The sequence below is a fragment of the Saccoglossus kowalevskii genome, chromosome 19 (genome assembly GCF_978046115.1).
Source record: "Saccoglossus kowalevskii chromosome 19, keSacKowa6.1, whole genome shotgun sequence".
Classification (NCBI taxonomy): domain Eukaryota; kingdom Metazoa; phylum Hemichordata; class Enteropneusta; family Harrimaniidae; genus Saccoglossus; species Saccoglossus kowalevskii.
Window position 1 is genome coordinate 26,147,289 of NC_140659.1, and position 26,833 is coordinate 26,174,121.

The 26,833-nt window shown below is 35.3% G+C and overlaps 1 protein-coding gene across 1 annotated transcript in view; it reads right to left on the reverse strand.

Moving 5' to 3' along the window:
* Positions 1-356: 356 nt before the first annotated feature.
* The window catches only part of LOC100375711 (protocadherin Fat 4-like), a 106,514-nt gene continuing 80,037 nt past the window's right edge, over positions 357-26,833 (reverse strand). The window contains exons 80-102 of the mRNA XM_085493769.1: positions 26,118-26,303; positions 23,093-25,015; positions 22,037-22,188; positions 20,838-21,027; positions 20,424-20,638; positions 19,981-20,181; positions 19,324-19,428; positions 19,057-19,168; positions 17,321-17,604; positions 16,549-16,674; positions 15,769-15,893; positions 15,425-15,549; positions 14,997-15,140; positions 14,612-14,748; positions 10,260-10,472; positions 9,534-9,622; positions 8,709-8,792; positions 8,285-8,353; positions 7,750-7,962; positions 5,645-5,776; positions 4,521-4,556; positions 3,788-4,001; positions 357-2,939 (exon numbers count right to left, since the gene is read on the reverse strand). Coding sequence (XP_085349895.1) covers positions 2,775-2,939; positions 3,788-4,001; positions 4,521-4,556; positions 5,645-5,776; positions 7,750-7,962; positions 8,285-8,353; positions 8,709-8,792; positions 9,534-9,622; positions 10,260-10,472; positions 14,612-14,748; positions 14,997-15,140; positions 15,425-15,549; positions 15,769-15,893; positions 16,549-16,674; positions 17,321-17,604; positions 19,057-19,168; positions 19,324-19,428; positions 19,981-20,181; positions 20,424-20,638; positions 20,838-21,027; positions 22,037-22,188; positions 23,093-25,015; positions 26,118-26,303 — 5,240 coding nt within the window. The 3' untranslated portion in view covers positions 357-2,774. The remainder of the gene's footprint in view (positions 2,940-3,787; positions 4,002-4,520; positions 4,557-5,644; positions 5,777-7,749; positions 7,963-8,284; positions 8,354-8,708; positions 8,793-9,533; positions 9,623-10,259; positions 10,473-14,611; positions 14,749-14,996; positions 15,141-15,424; positions 15,550-15,768; positions 15,894-16,548; positions 16,675-17,320; positions 17,605-19,056; positions 19,169-19,323; positions 19,429-19,980; positions 20,182-20,423; positions 20,639-20,837; positions 21,028-22,036; positions 22,189-23,092; positions 25,016-26,117; positions 26,304-26,833) is intronic.

The following is a 26,833-nucleotide window of genomic DNA, read 5'->3' on the forward strand; positions in this document are numbered from 1 at the left end:
AATCATCACCAAAACTCCCAGAAAACGGTACTTTCAGATGGTTATTGAGACTCACTCCCCTGAACAGTACAACAAGATTGCCCCTGTGTGTGCAACATATATAAATTTGGTTGTTTAGAATTACTTCTAGGTTGAGTTAGTGGCGTTTCATTGATTTTAGCTATTTTCACCGACTCTTTGCTCGGCGTTCCACAGCAGCGCGCACAGAGCCCATAGAAATGCATGTACAGTGGTGCGCGACTTAGCAACGTGGAACGTCTTGTGACGTAGCTCCGCCCCGAGGATATGTCATATTTTGACTGTAGAGGGTGCCTTTAGCAAACCAGGATAATGTAACACTCTGTAAATACATAAAATATTATATAAAATTTTTTATTGTCTTCCAAAATATACAAATACAGTTCATGGAAAATTAAGGAGTATAAAAGTCTTGCATAAATATAAAGATTAAAATCCGGTTTATAAAAAAAAAGTGTCAAGGTGTAATGACTCGTTAGTAAATATATTATTAAAGAACAAGTAGGAACAAATTGCAGACAATAGAAATACAAGTTATATTTGTAAATTTCTAAGACGTGTCAAGCTTGCTAAAATAATGTTTACAAACATTACACAGGTTTACTATTGGCAAAATATGTCATTTAAATAATTCGGTATACCACATATTAAATGTTGGTAGAGATTCACTTCTAACAAAGCAAATATATGATACATGTATTCAGTTTTGAAATGACTTCCGCTTCAAACATTTACTTGCATATATTTGTGTCGGCAATAAATACTAGAAAAGAAAAAAACAACAGCAACAAGTCAATTTCATATTGGTGAAAATACCATTTGTGTAGCACTGAAAAAAGTTTGTGTTTACTATTTTAAAACATGACAACTGTTGAATAAGATGTATTTTCTGTCACCTTCAAACTTACGAATTTGTATGAAGACAATAAAAATTAATGTCCAGAAGATTTTTGTGATTATTATTATATTAAAATTACTCAACTCGTATCTTTATAAAAATGAGATAAATGCAACTCAAAAAAAAACATGAACAGTTCCAGCCTGTACAACATAACTCATTAATTTTATTTTGCTAAGCCTAACCTCCTTGAATGTCATTTTTTGGACATTTTTACAAAAATTAGCAAGAAGTTTTAGTAAATGGTACAATGGTTGGCTTAACGCTTTGAGTGTTAATAACCCTTGAGTGCCAGATTTTGGTACTTCATTTTGCATATTTTTTTGGTGTATTTTTCTATAATATCTCTGTTAATTTTGGATTTAATAGACATAATTTAACATCTGTAAAAATATTATTCAGCTTTGATTTGTGAAATGTTACCAACATTTATCGGCATTCAGGAAAAACAAGTTAATATTTAAAGCATCCCCACCTACAATATTGTTCATTCCTGCATTGCAAATCTTTGAGATACCATCCCATATATCGTAACTAAAATTGCATATTTTTAACACATTCTACATTTTTAACTGGTTCTGGAAGTGATGGTTCACAAAATTTGCAACATGGAATGCAACTTTAACAATGTAAATTAACTACATGAATCTTTTCATTTAATTAAATTATTTTTACATACTAAGTTAGTCCCTGAATGCTAATCTCCTGTAAAGCATTTAATTAATATGTAAATGAGTTAATTAATATTCATAGTTTAGGATCCTAAAACTAAAGACATGAAGACTGCACTGAAACTTTATGGGAATTACATAACACACGCATAACAAAAATGAAAGAAATTATTGTTGCCTGGAATGTGGGAAACCAAAAATGACCTTCCAATTTGTACTTGTATTGAATAGATAATCGGTGTCCATGGCAGAAATTGACACAACAATATTATGAAAATCAAGGGTAGATAATTAAGGGCAGACAACTGCAGTGATATCCGCCTTTAATACAATGAGTACTCCTAATAACCACATCTCTCATAGACATAGTCAAAAATGATTTTTTGAATACATGTTCTTTGCATAACATTTTTATAAGTAAAAACAAAAACTTGACTGATATAAAAATTCACAAAAAAAGACTAACCAAGATAAAATACTGGAAGCCCAAACTGCAGTAACCTTTTCACATAGTTTTAGTTCAATATTAATTTGTTGTTTTGGCACAGTAATTTATTATTCATTCAAAACATACTCGGTAAAAGGTTAAAGTCAGCACCTGAGATGTTATCCTCATACAGAAGGATGTATCTGAAACTAAGATCATTCATTTTCATGTAGGGGTGACAAGCCCTCACAATTAACATATTTGTACGAGTTGTTCCCCTAAAGGCAGTATGGGTATAGTACTGTCAATAAAAACAGGCACTGTACTATTATTATTACAATAAATTAATCATTACTATGAAAACCCGACTTATTAATAATGTAACATGCAAGACATTATTCCAAAAAATACACTTTTTCTGATATGTTAAATTTTATTATAAATGCATTTTTCAGTTCATCCGCTTTATATAAAAAAATAATTGATAAAAAAAAGAAAATATTTTCCAGAACTTATTTTGTCCTCAACTGTTTCTTGAGAACAGAATAAAAATACTTAGTTACAATCATGTAAATATTGACCTCGCAAATGAAAAAAAATAGCATATAAAATTAAACTACAGCACCAACAACACCCCATATTGCAAAAGGATATTGGTCCGGTGGCTGTTGTACACCTAATGGTATATAAAAGTTGATATTGACCTCATCTGAGGTATATAAAATTTAATATTGACCTCATCTGAGGACTATAACCTATGTTAAACTTTGGTGAAGGGTACACCTTCGCTAAAACCTGTGTCTGGGATAAAACCTTTGTTGTCGACAATAACAGGTTCCACTGACTCTAATCGAAGTAGTAGATCTTCAGCTTCTACATCGTCGTTGAAATCTGATGTATCCATGAACATATCCATTGTCAGTTCCTATGAAAGGGAAACATAAAAATAAAGACATTCTAAGGTGTCTGTAAAACTTTGGAACACGTCTGTGTTGTATTTTATGAATGTACGAGTTCCACTGCTGCATGTATAATTCTTGGAGATAAGTTTGAATGATCATTTATTTCTAATCAATAGTTTACATTTATTGCATATTACGTGATTCTTAATTTATGCATCTACGTTGGCACCAGAACGTTGTTACTTTGTTTCCGTTGTCTGCTCGATGTCAAGTGTTGGTCGTGCACGGTACTTTTAGTCTTGATTTTGTGAGCAGTGTACATGTAATGGGAGAAGTATTTCACAGACTGTATTGCTGTTTCATTGCTGAATAGATATATATACCCATTGGTGAAGAAACCTGCTTCTATTCTGGGAAATTTTCAAGTGTTTTGCGAACACATTCAAGTTTGGGACTAACTCTTCCTATTATTAAAACATTTATCGATAGTAATTGGGGTAAACTACGTACATCACCAACATAAACGCCACATTCAAACACTTTTATCTGTTTACGTTTGACACAGAAATGCTGCAGTTTGCAACAGGATATATCATGAGAATACGCTGGTACTACAACACAATGGCTGTACTGTCTGTACTTTATATATACATGTACTTTTACGATAATTTTATTACTTGTGCGACATGATGATATAATCACAATTAGCCGTTTTATATTGTTTATCAACAGGCTAATCGAAAATATGATAATAAAATCCAATGTTTTTCTATTTATTCAACTTCAGGTAGTTTTGTCATCTTGTGATTCAATTATCAAAACATTTATCAAAAGAATAAATTTACCACCCTCATTGGAGTACTAAGCTTACTTGTGATTCATAACCTCCATCGTCTCTCATGCCTTCTTTCAGTGGGTTAGGGAGACTTCCTTCCACTATTCTGGCCTGTATCCAATCATCACTCATACTAGTTCCAATCTCCACATAAACAGGCTCCCTAAGTTTGTCACTAGTTGGCACTTCAACAGGTTCGCCATCTGGTCCCAACTTGTATGTTTTACCAGCTCTAGTCACATAAGTAGTTCTGCAATGAATGGTAAGTTATGCAAATGTGTTTGAACATGATCAGTCCAGCCATGTTAGCAATATGGCTCTAAAAAAGGATTCGTTAAAAACAAAATGGCCATCAATCATTTTGAATCCAGGGAGAAATAATGTGCATCAAGAACGCATGTTTACGCATGTGCTAATGTATGATATGATATGTGTAAAATTTTACTGCTATTTTCTACTCGATCTTAAACAAAAATTATGTGCATCAAGGACCCAAGTTTGAATGAAATTGCAGAAATGTTTGATTTTTATGAATTTTTAGCACTAAAATGGCCGTCATCCGGCCATCTTGAATTGGATCATAAACATGTGCTTAGGTATGATGTGAAGTTTGAATAAATCCATCCCAAGCATGTCAGATATACAGGTAAGGATGGATGTACGGAAGCACAGACGTATGAAGGTGAAAATTCCCTGAAATATATTATTATAGTGAATATTTCTAGCATTTGAAAATCTCAATATTGGTAATAAATAGCTGTATACTTACCCTTGATCAAGTGTAGCACGGTCTGTTTCATCAACACTGACAACAAAATAGTTTAAAAAGTGAAAGTTTATTAGTGTATTTCTTAAATTTATTTCAAATCTAGTTTTGATAAAATGAAACATGGTGGAAAATAAATAAACTTTTTAAGTAGCAAGGGAAAAAGCAAAAAAATTCTGATAGACTTTACACATAAGAATATAGGCAGAGAGTATAATACGGTATGTAAATTTCAAAGACAATAGAACAAATAAATTACTTTAGGGTAGAGGTTGACGTGCCAGATTTGTGTTGAAAAACTCAATTTACCCACAGTCTACCAAGCTCTAGCCAGTACCAATTCAATATGTTGGTCAGTTTTGTTATTTTTGAAATGGATGCGAAAATCATAGTGATTATTTTGGGTACAATTCAAAATCACATTGATAATTATTTAATTATTATGTCATCTAAACGTAAGAATTAAAATCTGACTTCAATTTTAAGATTATTTAATTGTCCCAACACATTTTGTTCCCAATTATATGGCACCATTCAGTTAAATATGCAAATTAGCTAATTATTATGCAAAATATTCCTTCCACATTTTCCCTTGCAGTTGCCAAACCAGTCACAGCACGTGTATGAAGTATTGGGCCCAAGTAAGCAAACTTGCTTAATCTCTAAAAAAAAACATTTTAAAGAAGTTCATGGGGTTTTACAGACTAAAAAACCTGCAAAATTGTTTGTGTTGATCAAATCTATTTTAGGCATAACCAATGTTGTCAGGGAATTAGTGAGCAAGTTTTCTACCCCATACTTCTGAGACAACTATGCTAAGATTTTGATTGTAGATGCAGTAAAATTGCAGTTTTTAGCTCCGTTGTTGACTTAGTCGAGTTGAGCTTATCATATGAGTGATTGTTCGTCGTCCGTGTCAACTTTTTACTTTTTCAATTTCTACTTCAAAACTACAAGCCTGAATGCTCCGATACTTGGTGTGTATGTACCTTGGGTAGACCTTTTAGATTTGTTCATTTCATGATGATATCTTCAATTCTCTAATTTTGGTGAATATTTTTGTCATTTTTGGTAGGAAGTGTAGAACTGGAAAAATATAATATGAAAAATTGAATTTTGCAACTCACGCATTTGTGTTTCCAATATGTGACTCAGCAAGTACATGTAAATATGCAGGGTTTTCTACACCAGCTCCACTAAGTGGAAGAGGATACATATCCATCCAGAAAGCTTTTTTACATATACGTTCAGCTTCTCTCCTATAAGTAACAATAATACAATCACTGGTGAAATTGAATGCCAAAGAAGCATTCAATGATATCACTATGGAAACTTGCAACAAGGCTCATTTTAAAGTTGCATTCTTATGCTGCAAATCTGTGAGGTACCATCCACTCTCCCACTGACCAATATCAACAAATATTAAGATTGTGGATAGGTTGTCGGAGTAATTTCTGAATCATTTATCACTTTATTTATTTTGTTTTTATACAAGTTCAATAATACTGTATTCTGACTTATACATTGTTTCAAAATACGGATTCTGAAGTGAGACGACGACATGAATGTGAACGTGGTAGAAACCATCGCAGTGTGTTCTTTTGTTTCAATTTTTATATTCATCCAATTAGAAGTTTTCCCACTAATTTTCTAACACGACCAAGAGATTATCAATGTATATCAAGGGCATACTGCCAATTCTGTATCATTCTTACAATTTGTGTTATATCGTTGATATCGTGTTGTAAGTCTCCGGATTGCCAACAAGCTTTCTGTTATTAATAAATCCTGAGTTTATTACAAATCATTCTACTGTGGTTATTGGTGCTGGTTGTGTATCAGATAATTTTGCATACTAATTTTTGTTATTTTCCATATTCGCAACGTATCTAACCCTACATAGAAATTACCCGCAGAATATGAATGTAGGCGAATCTTTTCAATTAAGCTTGACTTGTAATCAACAGACACTCTGGGTTAGAAGGATTTGTTTGTCTTTGAAGCAAGTTACATTGATAGGACTGTTCAGTATTCTCAAGATAAAATGTGTGGAAAAGATACTGTAAATAAAAATATTTCAATTGCACTCATAATTTTAATATTTTTAAGAGTATTCACTGGGTTTCAAGTTCACAAGTTTGGATGGAAACAACGAGTTCTATTGTCAATTTTCATGTTCACATAGATTTAAAAAAACAACAAAATGTTTTACAAAATTCATGTTATTTAAAGTGGGAATGAAACAGAAAAAAAAAATTAAAATACTAACATTAAGCAGCAGTGTTCAAAATTAACGTTGGTCCGTCGGCCTCACGCCGACAGTGGGTGTAAAGGGCCTAGAGCTGTGAAAAACCATCAGTCCTTGTGACCGACCATCAATTTATATTTAAAAAAAAACGTTCCATTATTTAGTATGATTGCAAGACCAAACATATAATAAATATCGATAGGAACTCCAGAATTGTTTCCAAAATTGCGTTTTCTTGCACGTTTGATCAATAAATGGCATCACTCATCGACCTTGGCATACGAGTCTTAATTCAAGTTTGCCGAATGATCGCGAAATGCACCGAACGTGGGAACTGTAACAAACGATCTGATTGGCTGTAGGCCGATCAAGCCTACGATTCAAACCAATAGAGTTCGCGCTTACATTTTATGTTCCGCCATCTTTGATTTGCATCAAACACGCTGAAAACTACACAAACAGCAAGAATACGAACGGTCTAGGCGTAAACCACGCACATTCCAAATTAGCTGGCAGGCGGAGTTCAAAGACTGGTTACTTTTTGATAACAACAACAAGGTGATGTATTGCCGGCCTTGTCGAGGATCGTGCAGCAGAATTGATCCATGTAGAAGCTGAGGCTGACGCCAATGATTGTGAACACGATGCAAAATGCATGTCAGATTCAGAGTCGGCCAGTGATCATGATAGTGTTTTTTCTGAAGATTTTGATGAGTTTAGTGACGATGAAAGAAATGATGATGACCTCTTTGAGGCTGCAGATAATATATCTGATTAATTCGTAAATAAAGGTTTTGCAATTGCAAGCTTGTATTATCCGTTTAGTCTTTGTTTGTTAAATATCAGGGCCTACAGTTAGCTAGAAGGACCTACAGTTTCAATTTGACATAGGTCCTTCGGGCCTTTTATGATTTTCAGTTAATTTTGAACACTGTTAAGCAGTAACAATTCCATCTCAAGAAGACTACTGAATGGAATACTTACTTTTCCCACCACACAAAGACGGCGATAATGGAGAATATAGATGCAAACAGTATAAAGATTCCCAGTACAAACAGAGCGGCTTCGATTCCAGACACGGACACTGGTACTTTGTTGATTTTATTGTAGATTTCAGTTATCTCTGTCACTTTCCAATCCTCCTCAAAATCATCAATGTCTAGATCACCTGGTTGCTGTGGCGATTGACTGATGAGACTGTTGACAGATGAGGAGTTGTTAGGTGAATACCTGATGGTATGACCTTATATGGTATTTGTTGGAAAAAACTTTATTCATGACATAACAAGTTGTGAATTTTTGGCAAACAGCAAAATAGACAATTAATTTAGTAGATGAAAACCACAGAGAAATAAATTGCAAACCAGGAATAATTCTTCCAGGTTCAAAGAATTGTTTTTGCATGAAAGCAAAAATAAGAAAATCCAGCACATTGCAGAGATGGTTAATGTCAGGGCAGAGTTTGCATTAAGCACTCAAAACAGATCTTCATGTTTTTAGAACATCAGATGATACTCACTCTAAAATATCCTTTGCTGAAACTATTTCATTGGTATCAGGGTCAATACCATAAAACCATAAATCAGTTCTGAAAAAAAAAATAATAGAATCGATAAAAAGTTATAACACAAAAGAATGCTGATCCTATTACCATATCATCACTGCATTTTTTTGTGCATTCTTTGTTCATACTAATTTCATTTACTTTTCCGTAAAAACTTACATTGATGTTAGTTCAACATGCACTTAGGCATTACAGGATTGCATCAAAATAATCTGCTGGGCTTTTTTGTGCATATTTCTCTTAATAACTTATTTTGTGTAAGATGGCCAGAAATATGAATATTTGTAACTGACGTATACAATGACCAGAAACATGAAATATTTTTTTTCTGAGTCTTATCTGCATATTATGGCTAAAATTAATAAATATGAACACTTACTCATCTGGGTAGACTTGATCGCCGTCGACTCTTGGTCCAACCTTGCTATCATCAATTATCAAGCCTGTAAGGTTAGCCAGCTCTCTGAAAAATACAAAACAAAATAAAACCTTGTCAGATTGAGACTGAATTCCATATTTATAATGGAAATATATTATGGTCTAATTAACGTGTATAGTAACCACTCAAAAGACTTTATTGAAATGGTCTTTACATGGAGGATGTAATTTATTTTATTGCTCACTGACTCATACATTTGCCAAAATATTTGTCTAGAAAATAATGTGATAGTACTGTTGCAACAAAAAAGCATTTACTGTAAAATACTTTATTTTAGCTGGAATTAAATTTTGCTGAAAAGACATTTTTGGTGCTTTGTATGGAATTTATTTTCACTGATTTCTGACAAGTTGAATGTAAAAAATAGGAAAAAAGGTATATTCGCTGGATTTTATTTTCAGTGAATCATTCCTTCAGCTAAAATAGCGAAAATTAATTCCAAACAAAAATAAAGTATTCTACAGTATTTGATTTGATCAAAATATTTTAACAAATAAAAATAAACGGAATGCTAATTATCTTTGAACAAGGTGAGTCTGCAAAAATATAGGTAGCTACATATAAAGAGGTGGTTTTTATATACAGGATGCTCATACATTATGATTTGGAACTGCCTAAAGTGGTCACTATAGGCAGGTGGGTCTAGATCGAGATGCATGTCACTTTAGTTTGACGATTGCAATCAATTGTTGACTGGTACCTGCAAATTACATTAAGTTAACTCTCCACTAAATAAAAAAAATGAAATGAACAAAATTTACATACTGCAATATTTCTTGAAGATTGTCTATGATGTCACCAGGAGGAAGTTCAGAGGTCAACACAGCAAGATCATTGACAGTTAAAACATGTACCTATGTAAGAAAATACAATTTAGAATTAATAAATAGTAATTACAGATGACATGGTGCAACAGTATGACCAATGAGAATAATTAAAACAAATTGACAGGCATTGTGCATAGTCAAGATGTCTCAAAATAATGCATTGCAGGTAGTCAAAATGCTAGCCATAATGCATTATGGGTACTCAAGATGCCTCAAAAGTACCAATAACACAATTTTGGTATTTAGGATATCTTATAGGGTGCCCATAATGTATTCACAATATCTCATGGTATTCACAATGCATTGTGGGTATTCACAATGCACATGTTAATTGCACGTCACTAGTTGAAACTACAACAGATAGTATGTGTACCCACAATACACATGGTTGTGGTTTTCAATAATAAGTCGAAAATATCACTTTTTACCAAAAATGACAAAAATATTCACCAAAATTAGTGAAATCTACATGTGAGGTCTACCCAAGGTACATATACACCAAGTATCAAAGCATTCAGGCTTGTAGTTTTCAAGAAGAAGTCGGAAAAGTAAAAAGTTGACGTGGACGACAACGGACAATCACTCATAAATAAGTTCCTCTCGGCAAAGTCAACAGCGGAGCTAAAAAGTTGAAATCATTTGTGACATCTTCTTTAATACTTACAAGAACAGTAGCAGGGTGGTCACTGTACAATCCCTCACCGTGATTGTCCCGAGCAGTAACTTTAAAACTGTATGTATCCCCAGATTTGTCAGAGAATACATCAGCAGTATTGACAACACCTGCATGACGCTGTATGTCAAACAAACTGGTGGTGGTTGTGTTGTCATGGTAATACCACACCAAGCTGAAATTACCAGCATCCAAATCCAATGCCTGAAAACAAGCAATACAAATTAGTAATACATAATACGATACACATTAGTAATACACAATGTGATACACATTGGTAATACATAATGTGATACACATTAGTAATACATAATACGATACACATTAGTAATACACAATGTGATACACATTGGTGATACATAATGTGATACACATCAGTAATACATAATGTGATACACATTAGTAATACATAATGTGATACACATTAGTAATACACAATGTGATACACATTGGTAATACATAATGTGATACACATTGGTAATACATAATGTGATACACATTAGTAATACATAATACGATACACATTAGTAATACACAATGTGATACACATTGGTGATACATAATGTGATACACATCAGTAATACATAATGTGATACACATTGGTGATACATAATGTGATACACATTAGTAATTTATAATGTGATACACATTAGGAATTTATAATGTGATACACATTGGTAATACATAATGTGATACACATTGGTAATACATAATGTACGTGATACACATTGGTAATACATAATGAATGTGATACACATTGTTAGTACTTAATGTGATACACATTAGTAATACATAATGTGATACACATTAGTAATACATAATGTGATACACATTGATACATAATGTGATACACATTGGTGATACATAATGTGATACACATTAGGAATTTATAATGTGATACACATTGGTAATACATAATGTGATACACATTGGTAATACATAATGTACGTGATACACATTGGTAATACATAATGAATGTGATACACATTGTTAGTACTTAATGTGATACACATTAGTAATACATAATGTGATACACATTAGTAATACATAATGTGATACACATTGATACATAATGTGATACACATTGGTGATACATAATGTGATACACATCAGTAATACATAATATAATACACATTGGTGATACATAATGTGATACACATCAGTGATACATAATGTGATACACATCAGTAATACATAATGTGATACACATCAGTAATACATAATGTGATACACATCAGTAATACATAATGTGATACACATTGGTAATACATAATGTGATACACATTGGTAATACATAATGTGATACACATTGGTAATACATAATGTGATACACATTGGTAATACGTAATGTGATACACATCAGTAATACCGTATTACCCCGGGCACGCGCCCAGGGGCCTGAACATACAAAATCGGGAAAAAATGGGGGTGGGCGCTTACCCGAGGACCACCCCAAAAAAGATTTTAAAAAGTTGTTTTTGTGATCGTATGACAAGGTCAAATAAAGGAATGCTTTCGTACACTTTGTACACGTACCTATTTCTTGATTTATGCGAGGTTTCAATAAACGTGAGCACTTGGTCAAGAACTGTGGGAACACTAAGACACGGGGTCGAATTTCAAGAATAAAACTTGTTTTATGTCAGCGAATGAAGTTGTATTACTCACTGAAATTGGCTACAAAGTATGGTAAGTATTGTAATCAATGCACGGTTACTTTTTTAGTAACAGTGATCAGTGCATACAAGTCGAAACGGCCGGGAAAAACTACCGCTTGTAATCCAAGATGGTGATGACCTCATTAGCATAATTTTGTTCACGCACGTATTGATACATCGCATCGTAATTACTGAAGAATAGCAGACAGGGTTATGAAACAAATAAACCTTTTATTACTGATGTGAAATGTTTACAAACTATTGATAATGTTTTGTATTTTATTGTGAATACATAAACATATCCAAATGGCGATACATAAAAAACAGACTGAAAATAAACTCTGGTCGACCTCATTAACATGATTTATTCACGCACCCACACACGTGACAAAATTACAAAAATAACGATGATGCAACAAGTTCCCATCGTCGGCATGCCTCATTATGGTTATCGTAATAGACTTGAGGTCGGCAAAATGTTTTTTCTTCAACGACAGAAAAATAATCCACATGACGGTAATGCCATAGCTGTGATGAAGGATGGAAAGAAAGTAGCAAGTTTACGACGTGATGCCTCAGAAGTGCTAGCTCCCGTTATGGATTCACAGTCAGCGAAATACTACGTTTTGAAACCAAGGCTAAGTGCTTCAAACCACTCACCAAGGTATGGATCGTTGCAATATTGCAATATTGGATTCATCGTGAATGAAGAGAAAGCAGAACATGTGCGCCACATGCTGCGTGGTTCATCTTACGTCGTTAAGTTCCAATGAGTTTTTACGTAAAAACACAAACAAAGCGGCCCTTTTCAGGGCCACCACACACTCCAAAAAGAGAACTACCGTAACAAAGACACTATTTAAATAAATCAAACGCGTTCGTTTTTGACAAATAAAACTTTATTGTTGACCCCGTTCTTGGCTAAAAATCACCCTGGGCGTTTAACCGAGGATGTCCCCAACATGTAAATTTTGTGAAAACAGGGGTGGGCGCTTGCCCAGGGAGGGGTGCGTGCCCGGGGTAATATGGTACATAATGTGATACACATTAGTAATACATAATGTGATACACATCAGTAATACATAATGTGATGCACATTGGTAATACATAATGTGATACACATTGGTGATACATAATGTGATACACATTAGTAATATATAATAGGATACACATTAGTAATACACTGATAGTACGTAATGTAATATACATTGGTATTACATAAGATAATACACATCAGTAATACACAGATAGTACATAATGTAATATATATTAGTAATACATAATACGAGACACACTAGTAATACATGTGATACACATCAGTAATACACAGATAGTACATAATGTAATATACACTAGTAATACATAATTTAATAAACAAAATAATACAAATTAAGTGTTGAACATTGTCAAATGAGCCCTGATCTATTTGGCTATGATCTTTAGGAGAATTCAAAATTTGCACTACTGAGCATGTTATTGCACATACAGTGGCCCCTCGCTAAGTCGCGGGTGTTGGGATCCAAGCAAAAACCGCGACTTATCGAGGGCCGCAACTTACCGAGGGACGTCGTGAAAGAGGGAGATCGTGCATTGAAAAACGTATAAAAAGCACATATAAACCCTCGGTTTAGTTAATTGATGTATCATCACATGTGTCAGGCAGTATTCGAATAAAATCATGATTATGTTTGCTGTAAACATTGCGTTGATTATTTTGTTTGTGTCTGTTATTATGTGGGCCGCTTGCTGTTGCTTGTGACTTCGACGGTAACAGCTTCCAAAATAAACCAGTTTCATCGCAATTATAAACATGTTCGTCAAAATAACCACCTTCAAGATAATTTCTCTCAGTTTTTCGGGAAAAGTTCCGACAGCGTCAATGTTCCCAAATCGAGCTTCGCCTTGGATTGAGACTGCGTGTGTCGATAGCGTGTCTTCTTTGCCATCGCAAGAACCACCCTGAACTGGCCTTAAATTCAAAGTCGTCATATCTGAGTTGTATGCTTTGCATTGGGTGATGGGACCAGATAGTGGAGTTCCGGCAGACCGTTCTTAAAGAAATGTAAACAGCTTTATCGGTGTCATCATTGTCGGACACTTTCGCTTGTTTTTCTGTGCAGTGTCGCCTCTTGGTCAACTTTGAAAACAAATTTACTTTTCATTTTTTACCCACCCACGAATAGTGGGCTCAACCACGTGCAACCCTTAACTTGGTTTGACACGGTCGATCGCCGTGAGTTTATGGCGTACAAACAGGCTGTATAGCTGTATAGAGATCAGAATTCTATGAATTCAACTCATTGTAGCGAGTTTTTGTAGAGGTATACCAAAATGGGACCGGCCAAGAAGTACGTACGGTCACTACTCGACACCCCTGTGACACCTTGAGTAAGGCCGCCGTCACCCATTGCGTCTCAGCAATTGACGGACAGTGGGTGCTAAGTTGTCTCTTTAACGGTTAGTTAAAAACACTATGCCACGAAACATTAGTCTTTGTACTTCAAAATTGCTGTCAAAACACAATAGAAATTTTGGGAGCCATCCAAGTACCCGCGACTTAGCCGAATCGCGACTTACCGAGGCGCGACTTAGCGAGGGGCCACTGTATATGCAAAGCATTGTGGGAGACAACTATTAATGTATATTTTATAATATTTATAAACTATGCAACATAACAATAAATACCTCAACTTGTAAAACAGAACTTCCATATCCGATGTCGTCCATGATGCCTTTGACATAGGTGTCTTGTTGGAATACAGGTTTATTATCATTACTGTCTCCGATAGGAACCACAATGTACATCTCATTTGCACCAAGATCTGCAACACAATAGTTAATTATTCATTTACACTCGTTAAGAATTAATCATGTTGTTAACGAGTTCAATTCTCACTATTTAAAATAAAAACAAAATCACTCCACTGAATTTTGATAATATGCTCACAAAAAAGCAGTGAGAATATGTACTTGCTTTTTTTTTGTCATTTTTTGTCATATCTGCCAGTAGTTTTAGAGAAGACCAAATTTACAAACTTAAGATGTACAATCAAAAAATAATTTCTTTTACCAGTATCTCTTTTCCTTCTTCCAGTAGTTGTTGTGTTTCTCACTGTCGTCGCTCTAATTACCAGTTTATGCTCTAATATGGATTCTCTGTCTAGTGTTATCAGCGTAGTTAGAATTCTAGTAACAGAATCCAGCATAAAATATCCTAGGGATACAGGAAAATATTGATTTTATATTACCACTCACAGATGGGGTGTGTAGTGGTTGCCATGCATCATTCGATTTTTAGTGACCTTTAAAGTCTTTTGATATCAGATCACAGCACAGTCATGCATATATATCTACAGTTTTCCCCAGTCGACTACAAAGTGGATTTTGAGAAATTTTAAATCTACAATTTACCAGTTAATCATACAAGTATGTGGCAAGTTACACATTGCATGGAAAGATCACATGACCATATAGTCATACATGTATCACATGACTTACCATCATCATTTCCTGCAACAATGTGGTATCTGATATCATTACCATCTTCATCCAATGGATCGTATGCAGCAGGGATCAATTCACTGTAACTACCAGGATTCTCATTTTCCATGGCAACTGGCATTCTAGAGATGTGTAAGATGAAATCAAATATAATGCATATAATGGTATCAGTTGTCAAGATAATACATGCATTTAATGCAATGAAATGGGGAAGATCCCTGCCTCCCTCTCTCCCTCCCTCTCAATAATGTTTCCCATAAGCACAATGAATTTTGAATCAGCTGAAGTTACAGTCAAATGTTGACACACTGACATACGTATGTACACCCGTAACAACTTACATGAATTCTTGAACATCTATGCCTGTAAATGTGGGTTGTCCTGTACTGTAATCTAACACTTTGATTGTGACATCAATAGAACTTTCCAGTCTAGGATATCCACCATCATAAGCTACAACCGTCAACTGAAAAAAAACATAACTTTGTAATGTAATAATATATTTTATTATTTATTTATCACATTTTTTACACTAATTCCACTTATACCTGAGGTAACTAGCAAATCAAGAGCAAAAAACTTTTCAACTTTTTTGTTTATGTATTATGTAGTTTGAAAATAAACTTGGCACAGATATGGATCCAGAAGCTAATGCTTGATTGCGATGATTTTTTATCACAAAAATGAACATCCAGCCATTTTTAATCAGATCGTCAAACCAATGATGTATAATGAATATATAAAATATAATATAAATATAATATATATAACATATAATCAGTCAAAGCATGTCAGAGATTGGCTCTAGAACCACATTCATTAAATCAAAATGGCCACTAGTCGGCCATTTTGAATCTGATCTCAAAATGTGCATCAAGGACCCATAATGTCCAATGTATGCACCTAGTTTGAAGAAAATCCATCTCTAAACAGCCAAGATCCGATTCCAGAATGCCAGAAATGCTTGATTTTGATCATTTTTAAGCTAAAAATGGCCGCCATTCGGCCTTCTTGAATGGATTGTGAAATAAATTGTTTCAGTTTTTAGTGTGACACACCACTCCCCATTTCATAAATGAGAATCTCATTTCACTGTCAAAATTTAATTAACTACTACATACCTGGAATGTCTGCAAAGCTTCACCATTGTTCAATGACACTGTGGTAGTAATGTCACCAGAGTCTCTGTTCACTGTGAAATGATCATTGCCCTGAGACAACATGTAAAACACAGCAGCATTGGCACCCTTTAAAAAAATAAAAAACGACAATTTCATGTTTGTCTCTCAGTTACCAAGCAGAAGCATTAATTAATTAATTGACTGGTCAAAGGTGCCTTGGCAAAATTCAATCAAAGTTTTATGCATTGTCCAGTCTTTCATTTTATGTTTCCAATTGAAAATTTACCAGCAAACGTATTTTTTCTGAAATCCTAATGACTTGATTATGACAATAAATCAAAAAACAAGTTTTTTCAAACAAATTTTAGTCATCTTAAAATTTCTGATCTGACTTACCAACACTCTAAGATGTTGGAAACATAATCACAAAATAATCTCCCGAAATTTGAGAGTCATGTGACCTGAATAATGTGTGAATTCAGTTTTATTGGCTTCCAAAAAGATTATAGTACAGCTTTAACCCTTTAACTATCATATTTTTTTCCCGACATAATTTTAGTGAAACATTTTCCAAATTCTTATGCATTTTCTACAAGATCTTTGTTAATCTTGGACCTAATAGACATAATTCCATATTGCCTACAGGTCTTGATAATTTTTTTTTAAAAATATTGAAAAAAATTATATGAATTTATTTTGTGACTTTGACTTATGTAAAGTCATAAACAGAAACAAAATTGTTTAAGAAAAAACACAAAATTTAATGTCATACCAGATCAGTATCATTCGCTTGCACTGTAGTAATAACATCATTGACAGGTGTAGTCATTGGTATGACAACAAGAGAAGAATATGAAAAGAATTCTGGAGCATTATCATTCACGTCATCTACAGATATTGTCATGGTGATAGCATCCATGAAATGCGGAGCTGCTTTAGAATTGGTTGCAGTGACAGTCAGGGTGTACATTCCATTTTCCTCTCGGTCCAATTCAACATTGGTGAACAGTTCACCTGTTTCTGGGATGATAGTGAACTCGTTTCCATCGTTTCCACCTGATGGAATGAAAACAGCATACCAGTTATGAAGCAATAACCAATGTCCACCACTATATATGTAAATTAAGTAATTTAGAACACACTAATTTTTTGCAGTACATCTTCCTCAAATTACTTGGAGAAGAGAGCATATTGTGTTTATATTCCAATTCAATTTGTTGAGTATTATTAAAAATAGTCTGCATACGCAAGAGAGAATCAAATACTGTAAATGCAATAATTATTCACTGTTTTTCAGTCTCGCTATTCTAGCCGATAAGTAAGCCAAGTTTACTAACTAGAATCTATGTGAACAGATAAAATAACAATAGAACACATTGTTTCCCTCGCAAATTCTCAAACTTAAAAACAAGTGTATAAAGCTCACGATATCAAAAGAGTGAAATTAAATGTCAAAGAAAAAAATGATTTTACAACAAGCTTAAAATGTAAAATGTGTAAAAATGATGTTGTTTTAGCTTTAAAAATATATTAAAAGTAGATATTATGCTATCACTTTCCCACACATTTCATTTTGAAGGTACTGGAAGGTCTTATCTATAAAATATTCAAATAGAGAAGAAATATGATGCATATGACATTTACTATGTACATGTATCCACTTGTAATGAAACATAATTTACCACCAGATACACACTACTTTTCTTCATAAAAATCCCTGAATGTTTTCACAGTTACAGAATTTCATATATATTATAATTTGTCTCTTGTGAAAATATAGTGGTTTATAATTAAAAATGTGTTTACAATGACAATAGGACAGTGTTTGTTATTAAACAACAGCAATAGTACCGGAAACACATTAACAATCATGTACGTAGGATTACCCCAGTTTTCAATACTGTTTTTATGCTGTTGTGTTTTATAATTCAATCTTGGATTTTCTGCTGTAAATGTGCAAGAAGACTGTTTCAATGCATTCTATGTTCATGCATATATTGTCAAATTATTACCAAACATCAGGCTTTGATCTGAAGTAAACGAAAAAATGTAAATGTACGCCTGTCAATATAGATTTGGCCATTCGTCAGTCTTACTGTTTGTTTGCTAATTGTTACAATGCTCAAAGTCAACAAGACACTTTTCCCCAAAATGGAGATTATCCCCAAATCAAGGAACATTCTCTCTTAATATAGTAACAGTGATTTATTCTTAACAAGTCTAATGAATCTTCTAGATAGGAACAAATAGGTTAAAATATCCACTGATCTGAACAGTTTTACACAAGTTTCACCTACATGAAGATGATTTTTTTTATACATTGGTTACCAACCTTCAAAATGGACGTGGAGTTTGCTGTCAGGTTGTTCTAAATTAATAAACTTGTGTTGTCAAAATACGCTTCGATATCGAAGTTGTTTCCTGATTGAGATGTAAATTTACCTCCTGACCTAGTGAATTCTCTTGATTTTTTAGGAAAAATTGTTCTTTTGACTGTCGTCACCTTACCTGTGATGGAGTACTCAATATAGGCATTATCCCCACTGTCGATATCAGTTGCCATAACAACACCCACAGATGCATTGAAAACATTTTCAGTCACATGGTACGTTCCGACAGGCTGTGAACAAACGAAAAATAATTCAGAGATATTTACATAAAACACAAAAATCAGAATATTGATCACTGATCAAAATTTGTATTATAATGAAAAATATTTGTATTATAAGTAAAATATGCAAAAATTATGCAAAAATTATGCAAAAAATTGCATACCTGAATAAACATTGGAGGTTCATCATTGACATCTGTTATTGTAACTCCTACCACACCATATCCTTTTCTAGATGGGTAGCCTTTGTCTTCTGCATAAACCATTATCTACAAATTCATACCATTATTATTATTAAAGTGAATATTAAAGCTGGAAGAATGTTGGTTTCAGCTTTCAATGGATAATAATAATGTCAAATAATAATCATCAACATAGGGGTTCTTGTACCAGAATATGCAAAATTATATAAGAAACAGAATGGATAGTATCAAATAATAATCATTAAAATAGAGGGTCTTGTTCAAGAATATGCAAATTATGTGGCGAACAGAATGGATTGTATCAAATAATAATCATCAAATTAGGGGATCTTGCACAAGAATATGCAAATTATGTAGCAAACAGAAACTTCCTGTGAGACCAATTAACAAAGCTCTCTTCTGAACATAAAACTATCTTGTTTACTATCTTGTTTACTGATTCAGAATTATAATTACATTGGAGAAATAAATGACCGACCAACATGAACAGTATCCCATGATGCAATGAGGTAATCCATTAATCAACGCATACTGCTTTACAGCAGTTTCTTTGAACACAGGTGCACGATTTGAATAATTAAAAAAAGCCCCCTATGTTAATAATTAAATTTCACTCACCTGGTAATATTTTGAACCTTTGTCAAAGTCAAATTCACTAATAGTTGTGATATTACCAGTTAGGGGGTCAATATCAAATGCTGCCATGGCGTTACCGCTGAGACTACCAACATACTGAATATCATAGAAAACTTCACCATTGATATCACTGTCTGCATCAATGGCATAAACAACATGGATTATGGAATTAACGGCCGTGTTCTATAGAAGAATAAAAAGTTGTTGGTTTTCATTAATGGGGATATGGAAACAGATTCCGGAAATTAATAATTAATTCAATTAGTCATTTTAACTTATTATGTTGATACAATATCAATGATTTTTGGTCAAAATCATAGTTATAGTAAACAGCTACAAAAGTTTGTGAATTATTTTTTAATAAATAATGAACTTTATTAACTGGTCAGGTTCTGAAAAATAAATTAACTAATTTTCATACTTACCTCAGGCAAATTGATACTGGTGATTGGTGGAACAATGACAGGAGTATGTAAATTCCCATACTGTCGGGTGATGTTCACTGATACAAGAGTACTATCGTTCAGTTGTGGCAAACCACCGTCAAAGACGAACACCATGAAGTTAACAGAGAATGTAACGATGGGTAGCAAAGATTTTTTTACTGTTATCATACCAGTGTTATCGATTTGAAAATAATCTAAAGTGGTAGACAAACAAATTTTGATGAACATGATGTCAATTATGTTTGAATGGTTATGATATGGAGAAAGAATTTGTAATATGCAAGCCATTAATTTGATGAGTTCGAAGCTACCGTCTTGAGGAGATAAACCAGTGTCTTCTCTATAATGATTTTTGTTACAAAAAAGCAAGGCATCATTGACAGATGAACTCACCAGTGATTGGATTATCTTCATCAACCTCAAATCTGATTTGTCCATTTCCATATACAGGTGCATCGTCATCATCAGCTATGACTTTAACAACATCTGTCCCTGATGAATCTGTGTCTGTTATTTCAGCCTCGTAAGATGGACTTTTAAAATGTGGTGCTGTGTTGTTGGGGCTCACCACTATCAACTCAACCTAAGCAGGAAAAAAAACACATTTCATAAAAGATTAAGGTATGATGCATTGAAATAAACTCTCACACGTTGGGGGCGTTTGAAAATAATCACATTCCACCTGCATCAATCACATTTCTAACCAACAGCATCACAGAACGCAGTTGGTGCTTGGAAATGTTTAAAGATTATTGCCGAATTCAAAAAGGCAAAATGCACATATTAGATGCTTTCAATAAGCACAAATGGACTGAAAAGCATACAAACTAATTCTTTCACAGCCTTACTAGTCAAGGAAGGTTTCTTGAGATTTTTTAATCATCTTGCAATTTGTGAAACTTCTTTAATTCATGTGAGATCACTAATCACACATACACTGCATACCCTCAACTTGTAAATCCTTTGTTTTGATCAATACACATATTGCCAAAGAAAATCTGCTCTTATAAATGCGTCTTTCTGCTTATAAACACAATCAAAATATTTTCCCCTCAATCATCATTTCAATAGGTGATTTTTCATTCAACTGTGAAATCTCGTGAGATGCATGAAAGACGCACGTCAAACGTCTGCCACAAAAATCGAATGATTTGATTTTGAACACGAATTTCTTTATTTCGTAACTCACATCGACCGGCCGATCTTTGACAGAATATTGCTTCCGAATACCGAATACGAATACCCTTACTTAATCAAAATTGTCTATCATCAAATGTGTACTGCACATTATTAAGCATGGAAATGTCCCCCAAAATATTTTCGCGTTTGTCAAATCTCACGCGATGTTCGACGCCACTACGACCAGTGTTTGTCCTGTTTTTACATTAATGATTTCACGCATAACGCGTGATTCTCGAAGTGAACGGAAAATGGTCTATTGTAACTGCTTAGGAGCTGCAATGTGACACAATGCTTGAAGCAGTCGTCATGTCGTGTCATGTTCGATACCCACAGTGACTATGCTTGTTAACATGAAATTCGAACATGCATGATGTACGTAGTGTAAGTTGTCAGAAACGAAATGAACTTACGGTAATTGTAGTAGATTCTGTACCATTCCATGCTGTTATCTCCAACTCATATAAACCAATATCTCCATTCAAATCTTCAACCAGAGTGATAATTCCAGTGTCTGGATCAATAACAAAGTTGGAAGCTGGGACTTCTGGACCTTTCGGATACACTTTAGAAAAAATACATATCCTAAGATGATTATCTGTATTGATTTTAAGTTTCTTTAACGAGTTACTGATTATGTGATAATAGGAATTCTGTTTGGGAATAAATTTATTAGATACTAACAAGTTATTTTTGTTGAACTTTGACTAAAATGTAAATTACGGGAATAAAGGGAAATGAATACTACCTTAGTAATCTGTGAATAAAAAACTGTGAAATTAGTGGAAGGTCTTCTACAGTTAATGAAAGTTAAAAAGTTATATAGATGATTATATTGATAAAAAGTTGACACACAATTTGAATTAAAGTTAAATCAATTGTAACAGAGAATAATTAAATATTTGTTTAATCACTATAGATATTAAAGAACTCAATCATCTTGTTTGTTTAGACATTATGATACCTGTTGTGCAGGTAGCTCGAAATATTATTACACATGTGGGTCTGTCTCTTTTACAGATATTAGAAGTCTTGAAAAGTGCTGATAGTGTTAAAAATAACAATATGTTTTGTAATCTATGGTTACACTCATCAAGAAGACGCCATTATTAGAAACTAAATATATGAAGAATGTATATAATTTGAACTTGATCAGAGGCCTAGTAAATGTCAAAATCAATGAGAAATAATTTACAAAGAAATTAAAAAAATACATAAAAATTTACCCTCCTTATAATATAGGCTGAAGAAATTTGAAGGATGAATACGTACAATAGACGAGTTATACAATGTATTGCCATCAGTCAATTTCTGTGCAAAATTGATTAAAATCAACCCCCTACGCAGATGAAATTGGAACGTTCTTATACCAGCATGTGTTTTTATTATTTAAGATAACATTAAAACTTGGCTATAGCTTCACTTGCACTGGATGAATTTAACAAAAATAAGAGAATAATAAATCTTACCTTGTACTGTCTGATTTGTAATGTTGTAAAAGATTCCTTCTGAGACGCCATCTGGATTAACAGCAATGACTTGAGTGATAGTTTCATTGCTTGGAGAGATTTCTGAAGAAATTGTCTGATCATAATCTTCTTCATCAAGGAAGTTGAAATAATCCTCAGGTGTGTCTGAAGTTGGCAGAGAAACAATTGGGATTTTTGTTAGTGGGGTGTCTGTTGTGACTTTATTTGTACCATGACCTGGACCACTAACTGTTGTCTGGGGCATACTGGGTGATAGGACTGTTTGGGTTGCACTTCTTGGGGATTGTTTAACTGTGGTTCCTGTGCCACCACCTCCTCCGGCAGATGTGGTTTCTGTGCCATCATCACCACCTCCTTCTCTAGCAGTAGGTGTGATTCCTGTGCCACCACCTCCTCCTCCAGCAGTAGGTGTGATTCCTGTGCCACCACCTCCTCCTCCAGCTGTAGGTGTGGTTCCTGTGCCACCACCTCCTCCTCCAGCAGTAGGTGTGGTTCCTGTGCCACCACCTCCTCCTCCAGGAGTAGGTGTGATTCCTGTTCCACCACCACCTCCTCCAGCAGTAGGTGTGGTTCCTGTTCCTCCACCTCCTCCTCCTCCTCCAGCAGTAGGTGTGGTTCCTGTGCCACCAACTCCTCCTCCAACAGTAGGTGTGGTTCCTGTGCCACCAACTCCTCCTCCAGCAGTAGGTGCAGTTCCTGTGCCACCACCTCCTCCTCCAGCAGTAGGTGTGATTCCTGTGCCACCACCTCCTCCAGCAGTAGATGTGATTCCTGTGCCACCACCTCCTCCTCCAGCAGTAGGTGTGGTTTCTGTCCCACCACCTCCTCCTCCAGCAGTAGGTGCAGTTCCTGTGCCACCACCTCCTCCTCCAGCAGTAGGTGCAGTTCCTGTGCCACCACCTCCTCCTCCAGCAGTAGGTGCAGTTCCTGTGCCACCACCTCCTCCTCCAGCAGTAGGTGCAGTTCCTGTGCCACCACCTCCTCCTCCAGCAGTAGGCGTGGCTCCTGTGCCACCACCTCCTCCAACAGTAGATGTGGTTCTTGTGCCACCACCTCCTCCTCCAGCAGATGTGGTTCTTGTGCCACCACCACCTCCTCCAGCAGTAGGTACAGTTCCTGTTCCTCCACCTCCTCCTCCAGCAGTAGGTGTGGTTCCTGCGCCACCACCTCCTCCAGCAGTAGGTGTGGTTCCTGTTCCTCCACCACCTCCTCCAGCAGTAGGTGTGGTTCCTGTGCCACCACCTCCTCCTCCAGCAGTAGGTGTGGTTCCTGTGCCACCACCTCCTCCAGCAGTAGATGTGGTTCCTGTGCCACCACCTCCTCCTTCAGCAGTAGGTGTGGTTCCTGTGCCACCACCTCCTCCTCCAGCAGGTGTGGTTCCTGTGCCACCACCACCTCCTCCAGCAGTAGGTGTGGTTCCTGTGCCACCACCTCCTCCAGCAGTAGATGTGGTTCCTGTGCCACCACCTCCTCCTACAGCAGTAGGTGTGGTTCCTGTGCCACCACCTCCTCCTCCAGCAGTAGGTGTGGTTCCTGTGCCACCACCTCCTCCTCCAGCAGTAGATGTGGTTCCTGTGCCACCACCTCCTCCTCCAGCAATAGATGTGGTTCCTGTGCCACCACCTCCTCCGGCAGCCGTAGATGTGGTTCCTGTGCCACCACCTCCTCCAGCAGTAGATGTGGTTCCTGTGCCACCACCTCCTCCTACAGCAGTAGGTGTGGTTCCTGTGCCACCACCTCCTCCTCCAGCAGTAGGTGTGGTTCCTGTGCCACCACCTCCTCCTCCAGCAGTAGGTGTGGTTCCTGTGCCACCACCTCCTCCAGCAACAGTAGATGTGGTTCCTGTGCCACCTCCGGCAGCAGCCGTTGTTCCAGTCCTTACTACATTAGACACAGTAGCACCTGTTGAGATGGTTGTATGAGGAATCGCGGAAGTAGATGTAGCTACTTCATGAGGATGGTTCAGTTGGTGCTTTAGTGATTGGAAGCAGTGGGAAAGGGTGTTGTTTAAATTGCTAGTGGGTATGCATCGATTAAATTGATTACAGTTGAAAACTTTTAGTTCAAAAAACAGTTAGTGGTTTTACAGTACACTAGAGTTACTAATTTTTAAAACTACTGGGAATAATTGCATTTAATTTTAATGGCCTTTTAGTACACACACTGGTTTAAGAATTAATACTTAAATTAAATTGCATTTACAGCAGTTCTGAATTATTCAGATCATTGGTTATTAAGATGGCTTACAACATTGCAAAACACTTTTTTTTATCAACCTAGACTTGACAGTGTAAAGAGCGGGTTTTCAAAACGATACGATTTTGATGTGTTTTAGTATTACTTGAATTACATACAATGTAGATGCACAATAGAAGAATAGTTATTAAATACATACACTAGATTTGCGAATCATCTATGAAACAAAGCAAATGCCACATGTTTTGTAAAGTTGTAAGCCATTTTGCTAATGAACTACAAATAATCCTCAGAACCACTAAGTATATCATGTATTAAATTAAATCTGAAATATGAAAACTAGTACAATTATGAATGCGATAGCAGCAGAGGTTAAAAGGTTATGAGGAAGATTGCATGCCATAGTCAAAAGTGAAAACAACCAAGGAAATGTTCGGTGATGAGAGATGTTGAAGACTGTTGCCATAGTGATGAAGATTGAAATGAGGCAATCCCTTTTCTGGTGAGTTTGGACGATAATGTAGTAACCGAAATGAATGTTTTCTCCGTTTTCATGCTCAGAGGGTTCAGAAAATGGTTTAAATGCTGATGCTGATGATGGTGGGTGGTTGCCATGGAAACATGCAGTGATGATGATGATGATGAAGATGAGTTCCAACAGAGGCACACTAGCACTGGTCACCAAGGTACTGGATACAGTTCTGGTTTCTGGTAATCTGGGCATGCCAGTTGGCAGGTCAGATCCACCGGAACCAGAGACTGTCAATCCAGTGCCCATAAGCGAGACATACTGTTCCCATTTGCATACCTGTTGTTGGGGCGGGTGTTGATGGCACAACAGTTGTTGTTTCTGTGATGTCAATCACTGTAATAGTTACCACGGCAACATCTACATCTGACCTCCCAGGGTTCTGTGCACTTATGGTTAGGTTGAACTCGGTGTCTCCTGCATCGTAGTCAAATGACTGAACTGCATAAATAGTCCCATCAAGAGCTATTAACAATAGGGAACATATTGATTAATTTAAAGCCATTTCACAAATCATGTAAGACATAGTGAATATGTAAAATGTATTTTTGAATGTATAGTATATGGTGAAAACTTGGTGTATACAAAATGTATTATTGCAACATTAATGACAACTATATTTCCCTGGTCATAAGCCTTTGGGTACCGGGCAGTGACAATGAATTTAATGTTGAAAATAAAGATGTTGTTTATTAAAATACGCATGTAAAAAGTGTGTTTCATTGCATAAAAATCATGATTATGATGATTGGTAGAGTAGTTTTTATTTTGAAATATGTGTTAACCATAAAAAACTCGCGCAACTTTAAACGCTCACTCTTTCTATTATTACTGGATTAATACTTATCTCTTTTACGGATTGAAAACTATTCCAAATAATTACAAATGATATAGCTCTGCTGTATACATAGCAGTTTGACAGTTGAAAACTGCATTTTTACCAAAAATGACAGAAATATTAACTAAAATTAGACTATTGAAGCTATCTTCACAAA